Consider the following 15,915-nt stretch of genomic DNA (forward strand, 5'->3'; position numbering starts at 1 on the left):
ATCAAAAGCTTCATTATGAAAATATGTAAGAATTTAAAAATTGTAATAATTGGCTGCAAATGTGTTGCAGTTAACGACTGCCTGAAATGTACAATCCACAGACTTCAGCAGATGCTTGCTATTTTCCCTGGTGAGGTGCTGCCAGACCTGCAGTGCAGCCATCTTCACTTATTACTTGTTTGGGGACTGGTCTTTAGTGAGTCAAACACCTGCTCAGTTGGATTAAGGTGACTGGCCAGTCAAGAGCATTACACTGTTAAAATGTCATTGGTTATTTTATTTAGGATGAACATTCTGCTGTGTTACCTCAAAACTTGAGATGGATGTAGTTTATAAAGGGCCATGAGTCTGCTTACCAATAGGGATGTGAACAAGCTCATCCTTAAAGCCAGAATTTAGCTCATAAACCTCAGCCATTTTTCCCCATTTAAGGTCTAGTCTGCTAGAATAGTGAACCAAAAGAGTAAAATCAATATGCCACTGTCCTGTGAATTCTGGACTGCACTGTATATACCGTACAAATACAACGGAGTCTGTCTCTGCAGGAATGAACAAGAATACCGATGTTTGATTTGCCGAGTGTTGCAGAATGAGATTGTTTTTGGCATGAGGACAGCAAATGCAGACTGATTGCTATTAGGAAATTCTTAGCAGACCACCAAGAGACAGCAAGCTCTTGTAAAGATTTCTTTGTAACGCCACTGTCACTGATAACAGCTCCAATCTCCTCATTTCAGTTATACCAGCAACATAGTTGTGATATCTTGAGACTCTTTTTATGTGGCCTGTGAGGGTATAATTAATAAAAGAGAATTAATCATTTTGGAAGCTAAACATGGAGGGCTCATTCCTTGAGTTTGCCCCCCGACAAGCATCCCGCAGGCCCACTCCCGCTACCCCTCCTACAATGTATTCACCCTGCCACTTTTTGCCTCCTTTATTGAATACCAATTAAGCAGATAAATTAGTAGGGTTCAAAGATTAATTAAAAAAACCTGCTGGTTTCCTTGGGTGAAAAAATCTGCCAGTTGTAAAAGTTTCAGCTGCATTTTTTCCCCTTGCCTATTTTACAAAAGATGTTAATGTTTTTTCTTCTAGCTCAGAGGGTATTTACTAGAGGAAATGTAGTTGAAGGAATTTAGGTCACAGTGCCCCTGGATGGGATTCCTGCCCATGCTTCACTGACAAATGAAGCTAAACCGTTTGAATCAGATTACTTGTGGTTAGATATTTAAACCTCTGTACGATACAGTGTTCTTATTTAGAAGCGATATACTTAATTTATTATGTGAATTTTACTCTGAACTGGATGGAGGTGGACTGCTGCCAAATCAGATCAACCATACCAAAAGACACAGGGTTTTCTTTGCTTCCCAGCAGAGGGCAGCATGCCTCCACAACTTTAGGTTCACTATCCTAAAACCCTGAGGAGAATGTTTTTTCATTCTGTTCATTCTAGCCATCTCTTTGTGAGAGAGTGCTTCTGATAAACATCCCCCTCCATTCTAATCATCATGTCATTCCCTAGCTTTTAGTGGTCTGTCCGGCCTTCGCTCTATGCCCTGATGTCTCTCACATGAAAGACCTCTTTTGTGATGCAGAATTAAAGTAGCATGAAGATAATACTCCCAATAACACTCAGATACTGCCTATCCAGCCTATCTGATGTGATTGCATGGCCTCAATAGACACAGTGTTGTTTGATTTTGTTCTCCTGTTCGGAGTTGGGGTGTACAGTTTTTATTGCTGCAGCCTCGCTACTTTCGTTTCAAGGACTAATTATGACTGCCTTTATTTTCTGCTGCTGTACACTGTGACTTAAAGAAACAGAGATAGAAAATACATTTATTCAGCCATAGAAGGACAGGATCTGATATAAAAGGGTTCTAGTGGAAATGGAACAACAATTATTGGTCGGTCTAAAATGTTTCTTCTTATTCATGAAACTGTCGTACTGTAAATAACCTAGTTCAAAGTTTGAGGTTTTGAAATGCACTTATTTTGATATTCCTGGTTAGGTTTAAGTGTACCACTGTTTGGTCACTAAAATTAGATATGTGCTATGTGTATATTTGGGATTGACTTCTGTTTCACACAGTGCCTTTTGTCTCACATTCTGTTTGCATGTTGTGAAAATAAATGATTCATTTTGTAACCCAAACTTGGTTTTAACTCAGATTTTGAGTATTTTCATACAATTACTAAACACTCTATTTAAAAGTGTTTGCCTCATTTTGGTTAGTACTCCGTCTTGACTATTTCCTAACATTACATTTTGCTGTCTGTGTATTTAGGAGGACATGAACTTGAATGAAGAACGCAAAGCCCCTCTGCGTGGGAAGGACTTGAGCACCAAGCGTGAGATGGTGGTCCAGTACATCTCAGCTACTGCCAAATCTGTAAGTGAGAGAATAAAACGAGTTATTTTATCTTTATATACGGTATTGTACTGTACAATTGCTGAAATATCATGACACTCCACATGACTCTGCGGAGCGTAACCTGATGCTCTACTTAATGGCTTGCTTTGTCATCCGTTCTTGCGCACTCTTTCTTCTGTTGCCTTTCTCCACTCTTCATGCCTGAGAACCACATCTTTGATTGCAGATTTGATTTGTTTTCTTCATTTGTTTACCCCGCCAAATCTACTGGATTAAAATTGTAGTCACTCACTCACTCAATGCTAGGTGGATGGTCAGTGCTTGTCCAATCATTTGCTTGCATGAAAATTGCCGGTTGTCCAGTTGTGTACTTGCATGTGAATTATGCCCAGTGGTGGCGGTGTCTTGCCTCACTATTTGGTTTTCAAGAATAGATGCAGTCAACCTCTTGGTTCAGCTCAAGTGTGAAAGAACATGAATGATTTTTGGCCAGTGACAATCCTGTATTCATCCTATAGCTTTGTTTGCTTTGAATGTTTAGCAGAGCAACTTTGCAGGACTTTTTCCGGTTGTTTTGTACTGAAATTAGTAATAATACAAATTCAAATTATGTTGCCTGTTCTACATTCTCATAATTTAGCCGAGAGTTGATTCTTAATGGGACTCGGCAATAAAACCAGTGTTTGTGGAAATTCATCAATGTATGATGCATTCATGTATCCTTTTTTGAAGTTTTTCTTCACTTTGTGAGGTGAAATTCATAGCACTTCAGAAGAAAAAAAAAAGTGGTGTCTATCCTCATTGTTTCCTGAACCTGGTAGCTCTCCCTTGACATCATCATTTATTACTTTCCTCATTGTTATGGTAATTAACTGGCATTATTGATAATGATGATTATCCGAGATGATTGAATTCCTCACAGGGCCCATTATGCTTTGTGAGAACTGATATTTTATTCAATAGAATAACGTAATCCGTGTAGTCAAAGGACAGAGGACAAAATGTGACGTCTGTCAGCACCCTGCTATCACATTTAATAGAACTCAAGGAGAAGGATGGTTGAATCTGAGTGATGATGTATCAGTGCATACCATAGCTACCAAGTCCCCTTTGCAATAAGAGACACTATACATGGAACAACACTTTATTTTACTATCTAAGAGCGTATTTGGGATTGCTACAACAATAAATTATGTATTATAATTAGTTTTTTAAGTGTCAAAATATATTTTACTTGTAAAATATGAAACAAACTGCCTAAATGGTATAAGTTGATTCTAGAGCCTTAATGAACCATTTTCAATATTTTGGAAATAACAGATATTTTCCTTTGTATTTAATAAAATAAACTTAATACTGTCTTAAAACCAAATTCATGTCCTTCCTTCCTTGTAAGTCCTAACAGATGAAAAGAGTTAAAATGTATTTATAGAAATCTGAGGTACAATGAAGCTCAAGCATAGCAGTATGTAGCTTGTCTGAATTGTACAAACTGTCTATGCTCTAAAATATATTGGACAGTGTGTGATATATATTGGGTCACTTATTATTACAGTATATTTAGCCTGCAATTATTTCACAAGAGTTTGTCAGCAAACACTTCAGTGGTATGATTTGTTTAAAAATGTAGAAAACTAATTCAGTCTTTGTAAGGCAAGATTTATGATTGTTTTGACCTCTTAAGTAACTGTTTTGTTTCTGAAAGTCACTCCAATTTTTGCTCAGTTTATATGTTTGCATGTATGAGGCCTGTGTGTGTTAAAAATGGAGGGCTGGTATTGCTTGTGGGCGTTGATGAGCATGCATTGAGGACTAGATGGATATTTGTAATATGGAAAATGTAAATGGTGACTGAGTGTGATGCATTGTGGACATGTTTGGGTTTCTCTGTCTTCCTGTAGCGCCTTCACTGCCAATGTGACTCAATCTTTTTCTACGAGAGTGGTATGCTGCATTGTGAGGTTGCAGTTTCGGTGCTGCAGAGTAGCTTCACACATATCTGTTTGATTTCCCTGTTTTATGTGTGTGTGTGAGTCTAGATGTGTTTAATAAGTTCCAATACTACGTTTGATAAAATAGTGACTTTTCTGACTTATTACATTTAGACAAATCTACTCTTTGACACTTGTCCTTTATTGCAGCCATTGAAAACAAGTGGGACATTTAGGAATGTCTCCAGCTCCCATAATCATCCTCAAATTTGTGTATTTATATGTGGATAACCCTCTTTCTTTCTTAGCCTACTGCCAGTGCAGAGTATGCAGATGCAAATGCTTGGAAGACTAAATCAGTAAATATTGACTCAACAAGAAATATCCTCTAGGAAAGTGTGGCCTTTTTCTTGTCTGTCTCTGCAGACCTGTTCAATTGAACATGTTCATGGGAGTTTCACAAAAAGCAATATTTCTTGAATTCAATAGCTTGAGGTGCTTTAGGTTTCCTTCACAAGTTACAACTTTCCTGTATGTGTATTTACATCCATGCATGTTGCCATACAACAGTAGCTATGGCATTTTTAATAGCATTCTGTGTTGAGAGGATAGCTAATATGGGAAAAGACTGATTATTACTTTGTTTACTCTTGTAAAATATGTCTTTCAAAGGAAATTCAAAGCTTGCAACCCCCTTTCCTCTCCCTTATGAATTGCCACCTCTCTACTAGTTTGCCGCCAGGCAAGATTGAGAACACTCCCATACTCTACCAGGGTGCCTCAGCAGGAGTCTAGCAAATTACCCCCAACAAAATGTCATTTCACGGGAGAATTCTACGTTGACCCTGTTCATTTGAATATGAGCTCTGTTTCAATGGAATTCATCTCTGCTTTTGCAGGAGTGTGTCTGTGGACGTCCTTGACCATCAGCTTTGCATGAACATTGCCTTTCTTTCTCATTTCATTTCTTGTTCTTTCTTCTCACTCTAAATGTGTGCCAATATAATTAAACCTGCCAAAATTCATTTTTATACTAATACAATTACTCATTTCTCACAGATTTACTTTGACTACCACCAATGAATAATTTCCTGGTTAATTTTAAACGTGCTGTGTCTCATGCAGGAAAAGTGTGATGGCAGGGTCTTGTAAGGGGGATTGTTCAGTGTTTATGTAGTTTTATTCAAATATTATTTATTGGTGTGACCATGAATGCACTGCCTTTTTTTTCTTTATGGGCCATGGACTTGCTCAGACCTTCCAGGCTCTTGATTATTGTATCAATGAATGTATATGTAATTAGTAAATGTTTTTCCATCATGAAAACGGCTGTAATGTTTATATTTGTATTGAGATGAATATCCATATACTTGTACGCAGTGACTTGCCCTTTTTATTTGTACTATAGCGTGAGAGAGGTGTTGCATTCAAAATACAGACTTGTCAAAACTGTGCTGTTCCCCCTCAAGCTCCTCCCTGACTATTGTCTGAGCACACTAAAGATAATGTCTGCTATTTTGGTCAAGCTGCTGTAAAATTCAATCAGAAATATGCATATAATGTCATTGGCTTAAACATCTTTGGAAAAAAACCTTAGACCTGAGTTATGTCAGTGTGACTCATTTCAAGGTGTCCAGTCTCAAGATTCAGATAACACATTCCCCACTCTTAAACAGGGACATGCTGCATTCACTTGAGAGCAAGAAAACTGTGGATGTGCAGTGTGATTAAAAAAACGTATTTGCGTGATCAGGTGGTGAAATGTGTAAAACGGACTTTATGGCTGTCATAAACTCTTGGTGGAGAGATCGAGAGGGGAAATCAAGCATCAAATGGTCACAGACCTTGAGAGTTTGAGGATGACAGTAAAAGAAATGGGAGGAGAGATTTTTACCTTCTTTCTTTGAGAAGTGTAGAGAAAAGGAGGTAAAAAAAAAAAGCCATGTGAGTCCTGTAACTTCCCGCAATCAAAGTGCATTTCTTCAGAAACATGTAGCAACGAAAGAAGAGCTCAGCCACCGATTAGAATACATTTACTCAGCAGACAGACACCCTCCTACTGTGAAACAAGCCCCACAGTTGCAGTAATGAAAATCACTTCTGCTACCTGCCATTATTGACAGATAACAAGGTTAAACTCCAAGAATCGTGCTGACTGCATGGGTTCAAGGTAGCTCTGCCATACAAATTTGACACCTGAAGCCCAATGTTAATGGCAGCAGATTGATTTGAGCCCAGAGAGACGCTCTGCAGTATCTTTGCTCACACTAGCCGCTGTTCCTTTTGGCGAGTCAGTCTGTGAATCAATATTAGTCAGTCAATCAGTCAGTCTGTCAGTCAGTCACAAGGACAGTCATATTTTACCCAGTTAATCATTTAATATATCCCCTTGTTTGGAATTTAGCAAGTTTAAACATGCTGATCCATCACCTCCAGTTGCTCCCTTTAAACGCATAAATGTACATGTTTTCATATAACACTCTTATTAAGAATGTGAAAACTGGAAAGCTACAGCTGCCAAACACAGACATTATCTTCAGCATGTGACCATAGTTTAAAGGTTGTCCTGTTGTCTTGATTTTTTTTTTAGCTGTATAGTGTGTGCAATAATTGTGTGAAGGATTTTTGTGATATCACACAAGTTACGCTAATGCTTCAACGTGTAATGGAGAGCATTCTCTGGCCTACTAATGATTGTGCTGTTTGTGTCTTTTTGTACATTAACCTTCTCCGCTGATCGCTGCATGCAGATTACTGGGAGCAAAGTTGCGGTAAGTAGCCCATTATTTATTTGGCTTCTGAATCTTGTTACTTCTATGTATCTGTCTCCATTCACCCCCTGAACACACACATGCACACAAGTACACACATCTGTTTATTGTGTTTTGGAAGGAAGTTGGGGAGCTGTGTAAGTGAGGTCCTTTTTATGGCTTGGATTTTTATTTTCAGCCGTGATATTGCTAATGGGCTTTAATTTGAAAAGGCCATAAATTGTCAACACAACTCCTTCATGTAAATTGTAGCACTTTCAAATGAGGGATTTTGAAATTATACAGCCTGAAAATTACTTGGGACGCCATTTGTTGATTTTTGCTGTTTCTCTTTTGAAATGGCAATGTAACACCTATTAGCATTTGAATATTGTAATACCAACAAAGAGTGATAGCTTTTACACAAATTCTCATAATATTCAATCTAATCTGTTTATCAGCACATGGTGCATCTAAATGGTTTAATGGTGTTCATTTTGTCTGTGAGACACAACACTTACTGAAAATATATAGACTTTAAGCACACACACACACACCATGTGCATGTCCGTACACAAACTGCACACACACACACACACACACACACACACACACACACAAGCACTGAACTATAGTGAGCAGCTATATTTTTTTCTACCTTTAATAGATGTAATGGACCGTGTTAATTTAGCGGAAGGATTCGTGGCGATATATTTTAATTTGCTGTCAACAACTCTATCGCAGTTTAAAAGAAATAAGGCACAAATGCTTATTCTTGTTTTTATTGTTGCCATTTTACTTTTACTAGTTTACAAATAATCTTAATAAACTTATGTTGTTAGTGTACTGGAAATAATTTCTCCACACAGTCATATGGCAATTGCTTATTCTCTCCCATAAAGTGGCACCCTGTTGACTTTTAAAAGAACATTCTCAGATTTTTTTTCTAGCTGCTGTTAGAAAAGAAAAGTTGCTTATTGGCTTGGCAAGTGTTGAATTGTCACTTTGAATGGTGTTTGGTTGCCTTTGAGGGCTTCCTAAGGATTAAGAGGACTGTAAAGCTTAACTGAAATACAGACAAGGTAAAGCGACTCACTGTGACCTGGCCTCTGCTCTGCCAATGCTCTTAGACAAACCTCGCTCTTTGAGGCATTTTACAGAGACGTTTTGTATCGATTGCATTTTCTCCTTCTTTGTCAAACTGTTCTTTTGTGATTGGTTATTTCTGTGGGAAGAGTGGGTTTTTCAGCTTGGCCTGTGTGGACGTGGATGAAGTAGCTCTCATTCAGCAGCAATGGCCACGTTCTGTTCAGTAAATGGAAAATGAAAAAAAAATTACCCCAGCTTCTACCATGACCGCTTATCTTGAATGTGGAGACCTAGTTTTCAGAAGTTCTGCAAACCATGCCAAAAGATGCCCGTGACCCTGGTTATCAGTAAGTTTCTCAAGAGTATACTGAATCATTTGACCAGGCTTTTGTAACCCCACAACAGTAGCCCATACATTTGGGTTACATACTGAAATTTGTGAACTGTCATTCTTCAAAGCGCCATTAAAAAAGGGGGAGAAAACAGAGAGCATTTAGCCTGGTTAGCCGATCGTGAGCTACAGTTAGCTCCCCGCTTAGCTGGCAGATTCCCATTTTCACGCTGTCAGCATGTGTCGGTGGGACAGAGTGCTCTCATATGTGCAGGAAGGAAAGTGTTGGTTAGGATTGTCTATAGGGAAAACACAACTCTAACTCCTCTGTCTGAGGCATGAAATCTCTCTGGCACTGTCCCCCCTCCCAGTAGAGAATCAGATGGGAATAGAAGACGCAATTGGCTCTAATCCACTCGACCATTGTGTATGTGTACAACAGTGCTCAGTCTCATGTGCTCTCAACCTCCTTAAGCAAGATTAAAAAAAATACATATACCGAGGCGACTGCGCGCTTCCAGGTAGACTTAAACAGTCCAGATGGACCAGACACTTCTTCTTACGCAGCTGCCTATGAACCACTATGATGTGTTTGTAGCATCAGTTTCTGTAAAGACCTGAATTATGTCACAAGTCAAGAGCCACTTTGTAAAAATCCATCAATGACTCCTGTAGCAATACTGTGAAAATAGATTTCTTTCTCATCTCTGTGCACTACCATTGACAGACAGTGCAACTCTAAATGCTGCGGAAACTATGCAGTGATTCTTAATGTGGTTGTGTAGACATACTATATATCTCCGTGGACTGCTGTCGGTATGTAGATTTGATCAAATACTCATAGATGTGGGAGAAAAGGTCAGATGGGAGGTTGTATTGGCTGCATTGTAACTGATCTAGTTTACAGAAGGGTTTTAGTTTTGTGCTGAATTATTATACGTTTCACATTGACCACTTACATTTTACATTTGTTTAGATTTGAGTTATAGCAATGATCATTAGAAAAATAATCATTTTTGAAATAACATGAAGGTATAACATTAGGAAATCTAGCATTTGTGTGTCACACGCTGTAGCCTAGGCCATTATGTTACATTAAAATATGCAAATGCGCACTTTGTGGCTATATAACATTTCAAATTGAAGATGTGTATTTCACAGTCGTGACGTACTTACAATGAACATGTGGGATTGCAATTGTTTTGTTTTGTTATTTTTTAAATCATTTTGGAGCTACTATTTATTTCCTTACAAATTTCTCATTGTTAACTCTAAGGCAAAGCCTTAGCTAGAAATGATAAATTTCCGGTGCCCAGAGCGCTCAACTGGGTGAGCGTGCGACCCATGTACGTGGCGTCCTGGGTTCGATTCCAGCTCATGGCCCTTTACTGCATGTCTTCTCCCCAACTCTTCTCCCTGCTTTCCTGTCTGCCTCTCAACTGCCTATTGAACAAAGGCCAAAAAAATAACTTTAAAAGACAAATTTCCATTCAAATCATTCAGTCAGTAGACAGTCTCTGCACATAACTTTTGTCTGACCGGTAGTCGAAAATCTAAATTTTCTCTTTAGAAGCAGATAGAAGCAAGAAAATTCCTCACCTTTGAGAAACTACAATCTACATTTTTAGTAAACAATCCCAGTGACTGACCTTGATATGAATTTCTGTTGTTTTTGTATTTATCTAAAGAGAATTACCTGTGCTCCTCTTCTCCTAGGTATGTGTTGAGGATTTTTGGGATAATCTGTAAATGAATAATTAAGATAGAGGATTGCCAAGCATCCAGATGGGAAACAAGGGACACAGAAAAAGAGTTGCAAGGATATGAGGCAGACATCTGGCTCCTCTTTAACTCCAATCAAGTGCTCGTTCGCTGTGCCAGGAGTGCTTTCGAAGGACCTTTAAAGAAAAAAAGAAAAAGAAATATGGTGAGCCTGAAAGGAAATCAAGGCACCCTCCCTCCTTCATTCCCCTCTTTACCTTTTAAAACCACATGCCTCAAAAGACTTTTTGTTTCAAGCTAGCTATTAAACTGGGTGCTGAGGGTTGAGCAGATTTGATGTGGCACATGTCCTTGGTGCTTTAAAAGAACGGCAATGAAAAATTAATCAATAGTGTGTGCCTCCCATGCCCTGAGCCAGTGTTCACCATAGATTCTATTTTAATTTAAGATCAAGGAAACATGCTCTGGAAGAGGGTGTTTGAATAAGATGTTTCTTTGATTGGCTGAAAGCATATTTTAGAGTTCATCTGATTGACATAAAAAGTTGTCTGGGAGTAAGATGAGGAAGGATTTATTTGACAAACTACTGTTGAATAGGCTATCTCTGAATCGAGAGTCTGCTGTCATTTTTAATAGAAATATAATATATGGTTTTTCATTGACTCAGATTCTTTTGTCATAATTATAGACAACTTCTATTTCCAGCTTCCTGTACTGGAACGTCTGAGAGCATGGTCATGTGTAGGAACGGAGTTACATGTTGCTCATGGTAAATCTACTTAATACCAAAAACATGCATTAAGTACATTTTTAATTTCTCAGAGCCAGTAGTTGTCTAAACCTCCCCAGTATGCCATAAAATATATCAAAATTGCAAGTGCATTTGTTAAAAAGATAGTTAATTACTACCTTGCATCACTGGGATTAGGATATGGCAATATATAACACATCTGTTTTTAAGATTCCGTCTTTACCATTGCAACAATAGCAACAGTTAAATAAGAACTTCTAAAAACTATCCAGCAGAGGAAGACAGATATGTACACTACTTGTCTACTCAAGTCCAATTTTGTGAATTCAGTTTTTTTAAAAAACAAAACAAAATGCACGCCACCTCTGCTTGTTGGTTTGTAGAAAATGTGAGTAGTCATACCTTGACGGCCATTTTTGTTCACTGTAATTATCACTCAAGTCAGAGTGGATGGCAAGTTTATCCTTGGGTCACCTATAATGTTGCTTCCTTTGAAATTGAATTTCTTTACATATAGAGGAACCCTCTGTATCACCAGTCATATCACAGATGTCTAGAGAGAATCAAAAATGTAAAATATTGAGGACTGATAGAGGTATAAACTGATTTCTATGAGAAGATAAATACTGTGAATGAAAAATGTATGCCAGTTTTATTACCAGCTTTATATCTAAACAAAGGAACAAGCATGACTTGAATTACTTCTATATTTGATCAATCAAATACGAAATATGCATGATTTAACTATGACAATTTAAAGGTCCCTCTCTGCTCATTGATTAAGCCTCTAAAACTTCATCTCTGTGTATAAGTTACATAATTAGAAGTTTTTTTTCAATAAAATATTGAGTTCCTGTCTTAAAATGGCTTTAGTCGTAACTCTACAGTGCAGAATGTAGAAATCCCAAAGTCCACCCCTCTTCACTCACTGCAGCTTGAGCACACCAGCTCACCTACATCTTTGCTCAAACGCTGAAACCTACTCTGCACTACACAATGACAAATTGTAATACTGGAGGAATTCAGCCATACATGTCCAAGCAGGAAGCTGGTTCTGAAGAATAATGGTACACAAAGCTCCAAACTGCGGGATGACAGAATTGGTACTTTGAATTTGTTACGTACGATCTGAATCCAGGTGTTTGAACTGTCACTGGTACGCTGCAGCTTCAAGGAAGAAATGCTCAGTCACGTCATTAACTTCTTATTTCCCTCATGATGTGTCTCCAGCATTTAAAAAAAAACACCATATGGATGTGTTAACCAGGTAAAAAACAGAGGCGGGTCTTTAAGCGATTTTGAAAAGCAAAGGGAATTCACATCTACATAATCAAGGAAATGTCAACTAGCGAGCTCAGTGTCACACTGCTGCAGCGAAGGGAAAAGGGCCTACATCTGAATTCCATCCCATTTTATGGGAAAACTTAAATTTCAATAATTTTACTCCACATATTAAGCTGCATTTTACTGGACTGCTTGTTTCTGTGTCTTTCCCACTCCTAAACTCCTAAAACACACAACTATACCATAACCAAAGTGTGATCAAGGGTTATTTAGGCATCAGCAGAAGCTGTGTTTAAGCTGTCCTTGGCCTTCACTGCAGACACCCTCAGCTCTTGCTTTGTCGTCGGTCTCTTTGTCTTTTGTCTTCAGGAAGTGAGATGAGATTGACTTGGCCAATTTGAGCGTATTCCACCTCTGTACCTGAAAAGCTGTGTAATTACTCTGGCTGTGTGTTTAGGTTTGCTCCACTGCTGCATGAGGAAATGTCCTCCGGTAAGTTTGAATGCATTTGTCTGAATCTGAGAGCACATAAGCAGTTGTATTTTTGTAGGGAAATCATCAATAAACTCCAATGGGCCAGTTTCACTAGCAGCCATATATTATGAGTCATAACAGAAGTGCCAGATCTTTGACAAATGAGGTGGGTTGTGAGTGTTTCTTTCCTTGAAACATTCCCCTTTCAATCCTTTTGATACAGAGACATTTACATCATGGAGAGCTTTCTCTACTTGCTGTGCATTTTCTAAAGGGCTCTTCCTTTACCATGCAAATAATTTTCCATCCATTCACAAGACCTGTGCTCCTTGTTCTACTATGCCATTTCCCACTGTCCAGTTTTCTTGTGTGCACCAGCTCTTTTTTGATGCTGATTTTGGGCAAACCAGCTTTCCTTAATAGTGAGACGACTGCTTTCTTTTGAAGTTCAATATTATGTTCCTCCCTTGCATAGTCACCTTTTTAACTGACGTTAGTGTAGTGGCCCTCCATCTCAATCTAAATTGCAGCTCACAACTGCAAAGCAATCCTGAGCCCGGTCTGAACTAATATTGAAAAGTCACACAACAGCTTGTGTTGCAGTTGTCATATAAGGTTAAATTTAACAGTCCTCATATGACTTGTCATTTATTTTGCTTTTTAGTTGAATGGCTTGTGTTCAGGCAGTCATGACGGATTGACCTTGGTTGGCTGTGGAAGAAATAAGGGTTTACCGATAGGGTGGGCTGTGTGAGAAAGATTAAGTCAACAACAGCACCCACTGGAGATGAGAAAAAGAGGTTACCTTTACATCAGCATTTGTCTTGTTTTTATTTATTTTTGATTTTTCAGGGTTGTTCTTTCTTTTCTCGCTGACTTCTATCCTTTCCTCTCACACATCTCCTCTCTATACAACATATGTCTTTTCAAAGGCAAAAACAATCATTCCTCTTCAATCAGAAGAGGAGAGCGGGATCTCGTTATTTTGAAAAGAACATGAAAGACTGAAGTGGTCACAGTATGCTGATATTGGATTGAACAGTGGCTATGGCAGTGCTTTATAGTCTCTGTGTTTGTGTGCACATCAATGTGTGTCTGTGGCAAGTAGCACTGTTTTCCTCCATGCAGTTCCAGTAGACTTGGATATTACAGCTTGGATTTAGATGTTGCGCAGTAGAGATAGACGCTGACTATTTTAGAAAGGGGCATGGAGGAAAAAAAATAGGATTCTTAGTTCTGTTGATTGCATATCTAGGAATTTTATGTACTGTATGCACATCCCCACACCAGTGATGGAGCTTGTGAATACTGGCTATGTTCTCAGTTGTACATCTCTCCCCCACAGCTCTGTCACACACTCAACAGCACTGTCGGCTTGCTCAGCTCGGCAGGAGGCTCCTGCAGGGCCGCATTAGGCTCCATAAACTTTATAGCATATTTTTACAACCCGCCTCTCTGTATGCATCCCCCATCACATCCCATCGCATCTGCTTTAACTGTTCACACAGCTGTGAAATTCTGTGTATCCCCATGTTTTATGGTTGCTTGCTCCTCCAGTCACTCCCGATTTCTTTATTTGCTTCTTTAGCTTTTCGATATCCTCTACATCTGTGTATATTTAGTAAGCTATTTGCTTTGGTTGATGGAGTCGGCTTCTTTTTCTAGATATGATCTCTGTGAAAATGTGGGCTCTGTCTGAGTGTGTCAAGATTTGCATGGAGAATGATTGCATTGGGTGATGTGATAATGCACTTCTGTTCATAACCTTGCCAAGCTCTCTTGTTTTGTGCATTTCTAGTCATTTCAAATGTAGACTTCACACTGACTTGCATTCCAGCGTATGCAGGGCACAGACCCTGCTGATCTGTAATATCCCTGTTTTGTAGCGGTGTGCTTTAAGGACAGGAAGGACAAAGATGCAGCTGTTGACAGGGACCCACGGTCAACCTAAGTGGAGACTAAAGTTGTTGTAGATGTTGGTTTTGGAAAGAGTCACATTGATGGCCTGTTTGTAATCCCCCCCTACTCTTGCAGTAAGCCCACCAGGCCCTGTGGGAGCACCTTACTGCTCAGCCAACTAGTCCACTCAGCACAACAGAGTGCTAACAAGGTATAGTCTCTGAATATCAGCTGCAGTGCTTTCATAGCGCTGTCATACTTGGACACACAAGAGTAAAGCCACATAATCGCCTCATCAACAGCCAGGTTCCCCCTGATTCCCCAGACAGCTTTCTGCTGTAATGATTGGTGACATGATCAAGGTCAGATCACTTGCTGTGTTACTGTCTGGCTTGCAGTTTCTTTTCTAAGGGTGCTCAGGAGAGTGGGCCATATTTTTTAAATGGCAGCCTTCAAGCTGTATCACTTTTTAGCTTTTTACCGGCAGCATTTGGCTTGTTGGCTGGCCTTTCCTCCCTAATGAGTAAATCAATGGAAGAATAAATGAATGAACAAATGATTGAATGAGTATAAATTAACTTGTCATGTGCAGATATAAACACATAGGCTACTATGACTTACTTTAAGCTAAGTCGCTGAAGCACAGTTTAAATGTGCTAGAGTGAGTTGGCACCACCTCCTTTTCATGGGTGCTGGCTGCTGTCTGCATGTCTTAAACTGCCAAGCTGGTCGCAGCTTTTTGCACATTACATGGCTTCTTGTTTGTCTGCGTTCTGTTATACACTGCCAAAGTGTGTAGCTGTGTATTAAAGAAAAATAATAGTACTGAGATGGTCTTTTGAAGTGTTTCACAACAGTGCTGATGGCATTGGATTGTAAGTAAATACAGTAGCTGATCATGCATGAGCATGGTCTGACTCAGACAGACACGACAAAAGCGGCAGTCCTCCAGCCAGTATTGTAGTACTGAGGGCTAGCACTTGGTGGCAGTGGGTGCCCATTGAATCGGCCACTACATTGGTGCACCACATTGGGGCTGAAGAGCCACATTGTTGCTATGGAATTGACCTAATGGGTTTCTCTCAGCCCATGTAACACACCGCGATGTGTGCCACTAATGCCATTTGTTAGACATCTGATCTTTAAAGGAAAGAATAAGTGTGAAATGGCTAAACAGCATTCAAATTGGTCTGTCTTCTCTGATCAATACTTTCACCTTCCTACTGTAGACAGAGAGGGGGAAAGGAGACTGGATTCATTATTTTTATACAGTACAGATAACAAAAAGTCAGACTGCCTCAGA

General features: G+C 39.1%; 1 protein-coding gene across 6 annotated transcripts in view; it reads left to right on the plus strand.

The window, feature by feature from the left end:
• Positions 1-15,915, plus strand: part of diaph2 (diaphanous-related formin 2) — a 373,465-nt gene that overhangs the window by 19,406 nt on the left and 338,144 nt on the right. For 5 of the 6 annotated variants that reach the window (XM_055016416.1, XM_055016421.1, XM_055016420.1 and 2 more), the window contains 2 exons: positions 2,295-2,399; positions 7,063-7,083. In XM_055016416.1, the coding sequence (XP_054872391.1) occupies positions 2,295-2,399; positions 7,063-7,083 (126 nt within the window). The remainder of the gene's footprint in view (positions 1-2,294; positions 2,400-7,062; positions 7,084-15,915) is intronic. The other variant, XM_055016418.1, reaches the window with a different exon arrangement.

This window comes from Amphiprion ocellaris, chromosome 13, assembly GCF_022539595.1.
Source record: "Amphiprion ocellaris isolate individual 3 ecotype Okinawa chromosome 13, ASM2253959v1, whole genome shotgun sequence".
NCBI lineage: Eukaryota > Metazoa > Chordata > Actinopteri > Pomacentridae > Amphiprion > Amphiprion ocellaris.